The following is a 2,561-nucleotide window of genomic DNA, read 5'->3' as shown; positions in this document are numbered from 1 at the left end:
ATTTATTTTAGTTTACATTCCTTCTATTTTATTAAAGATTTATGATACTATGTTTTTTAATTAATGTTAATGTAATCCAATAAGATTTTATTATATTTAATAATCATTTATGTTATTAATTTTATTCTTATTCATATATGTTAATGTAATCCAATAAGATTTTATTATATTTAATAATCATTTATGTTATTAATTTTATTCTTATTCATATTTAGGTTAATAATGCAATTCATATATATTTTGGTTAATAAGATTTTTTATTATAATTCATGTTTAATCATTTATCTTATTAATTTTATTCTTATTCATATTTTGGTTAATACATAATTTCTTTAGATTTATGTGTTATTTTACTAATGTTTAGATTTCTTACTAATGCTTGATGTTATTTTTAGGGTTAGGAGAGGGGTGGAGTTGGTTACCAAGGATAGGGGTTGACAAATGGATGGGTTCAAAGGGTCATACAAGGGGCATGAGAGGATTGTTAGGGAAATGTTAAGGGTAGGGGGACATGATATAGGAGATAATTTTGAGGGTCAGGGTTAGAGGACGAGCATGATGAAGAATGGTACGGGTGATGAGTAGGGGCGATGAGAAGGGGTGAGCATTTTATTCAATTCGAGGGAGAAGGGAAATCCAATTTCTGCTAACTTCCAAGCCTCCATCTCTATTGAGGTTGTGCGGGTGCTTGATGATTTCAAGAGCCTCCCGAACTTTACGCTTAAAATGATGTTTTTCAAAGGCAATGACCTTTGTGTCTTCAAGGCAGATGTGGTGGTTTGTCTTACCTGCATGCTCAGCTAAAGCTGAAGAACGAGTTCTTTCATTCCGAATATCTGCCCCATGCTCTTTGAGCCTGATCTTGACTGACCTACCTGTTTCCCCAATGTAGTGTTTCCCACAAGAGCAATTGATCATATAAACACCTTTCTGCTGGAGGTGCTCTGGGATGTCCTTGACAAATTTCATTGTTTGCTTAATAGTCGTTAAGGGTTTGAATGAAGTTTTGATATCTTTTCTCATGAGAACTTTAGCAAGCTTGTTAGTGACCCCACGGATGTATGGAAGGTAAGCATTAGCATATGGTTGGTTTCCAGGTTTATCTTTCTTGCTTCCAGATCTAGCTTTCTGAATGGCTTTAATGATGTTTTTATTATTGTATCCTAAGTCGGTAAATACTTTTTTTAAGTAATTAATCTCATCTTCGGTGTGGCCCTCATCTGATATTCTACAGGCTCTAGTAAATAGGGTTTGAAGAACACCCATTTTTTGAGCTGGGTGGTGGTGAGAATCTACATGAAGGTAATTATCAGTATGCGCCTTCTTTATAAATACTTTGTGTCCTAGGGAACCATCCTTATTTCTGATGAGGAGGATATCAAGGAATGGTATGCAATTATTCTCTTCGACTTCCATTGTAAACTTAATGTCTTCAGACCTACTATTGAGATGGTTTAAAAACTTTTTAAGTTCATCATCCCCATGAGGCCAGTTAACACTAGTGTCGTCCACAAACCTGATCCAAAACTTGGGTTTTAACGGATAGGCATCAAGAGCCTTCTTTTCAAAATTTTCCATGAAGAGGTTGGCTACACTAGGTGAAAGAGGTGATCCCATAGAAAGAAGAAATGTTAAAAATAACATCAATAAAAATCCTAATTTAATTTTTTCCTTGAATTAAATTGGGAATTAAATTGTAATTCTAATTCTCATAGCAACTTGTAATAGTTAACTAAGCTATTTTGAATTAGTTGGCTCAGTTAATTCGACTTAGGTGTCTATCTAGAGTCATATAGAGTGGTTCCTAAATTTTAGGGGCGCAGTTTGAGTTCTTTTCTGTTGTAATTATTTAATTTAGTTTAGCTGAGTTAAATTCAGTTAAACTAGTTCCAACTTATGGAGGAATCAATGGGAGATCCAGTAGTGGGGTGTAACCAACACTGCTCAACCAGTAAACTGAAGATTCTCTCATAATTAACTCATGCATGTAAAATCAGAGAAAGATCCAATTGAGATTTGAGTTCAGGGACAATGTACTATTAGTTGTATAATCATCCGAATTATGCAGATGGTGCATGCAATTAGAGGAAGGCCTATGATGGATTGCGCAATTATAGATGAGGAATTTCCCAATTAAATATGGGATAATCCCCTAGGAAGCTGAACAAGGAAATAAGAGCTTGGAAGGCAACATATTTGGCTATGTATTAGCTGGAGCTTGTTTGTGAAGTAGTGAGATAGATTGAGATAATGCAGAGGTTACTCCGGCTTGAGTAAAGCATCGTAATCTTCTCATATTTTCTGGTTAATGCAATATAAAGATAGCAGGGGTTTTTAGTTGGGGCTTTCCCTAGAAAATTATTGTGTTACGTGTGATTGAATTATTTCTCTTTTATGCTTCGAGATTTCATCGACCAATTATTGTTTCTGCTGATGAGTAGAGTAGATTCAAGTCAATTGTTTTAGCCTATTACAATATGCGGTTTGAATCTACCAGGAATTTCTACATGGTATCATAGATAGATTTGTAGAAATTTCTACATGGTATCGGAGCTGAAATC

General features: G+C 34.5%; 1 protein-coding gene across 1 annotated transcript; it reads right to left on the bottom strand.

Moving 5' to 3' along the window:
• Positions 1-609: 609 nt before the first annotated feature.
• On the bottom strand, positions 610-1,578 carry LOC149167430 (uncharacterized). The gene has a single exon (XM_089430481.1). It carries the CDS (start codon positions 1,576-1,578, stop codon positions 610-612), a length of 969 nt encoding a protein of 322 aa, XP_089286607.1.
• Between the last annotated feature and the right edge of the window lie 983 nt (positions 1,579-2,561).

Source organism: Pinus tabuliformis, chromosome 5_1, assembly GCF_031772625.1.
Source record: "Pinus tabuliformis cultivar Carrire ecotype Pingquan chromosome 5_1, CPIR1, whole genome shotgun sequence".
NCBI classification, from domain to species: Eukaryota; Viridiplantae; Streptophyta; class Pinopsida; order Pinales; family Pinaceae; genus Pinus; species Pinus tabuliformis.
Note: the sequence above shows the minus strand (reverse complement) of the source record. Positions and strands in the feature narration are given on the sequence as shown.

Bases quoted from the DNA above. Each gene is read 5' to 3' on its own strand.
- LOC149167430 (XM_089430481.1), bottom strand. From the start codon at position 1,578: ATGGAAAATTTTGAAAAGAAGGCTCTTGATGCCTATCCGTTAAAACCC.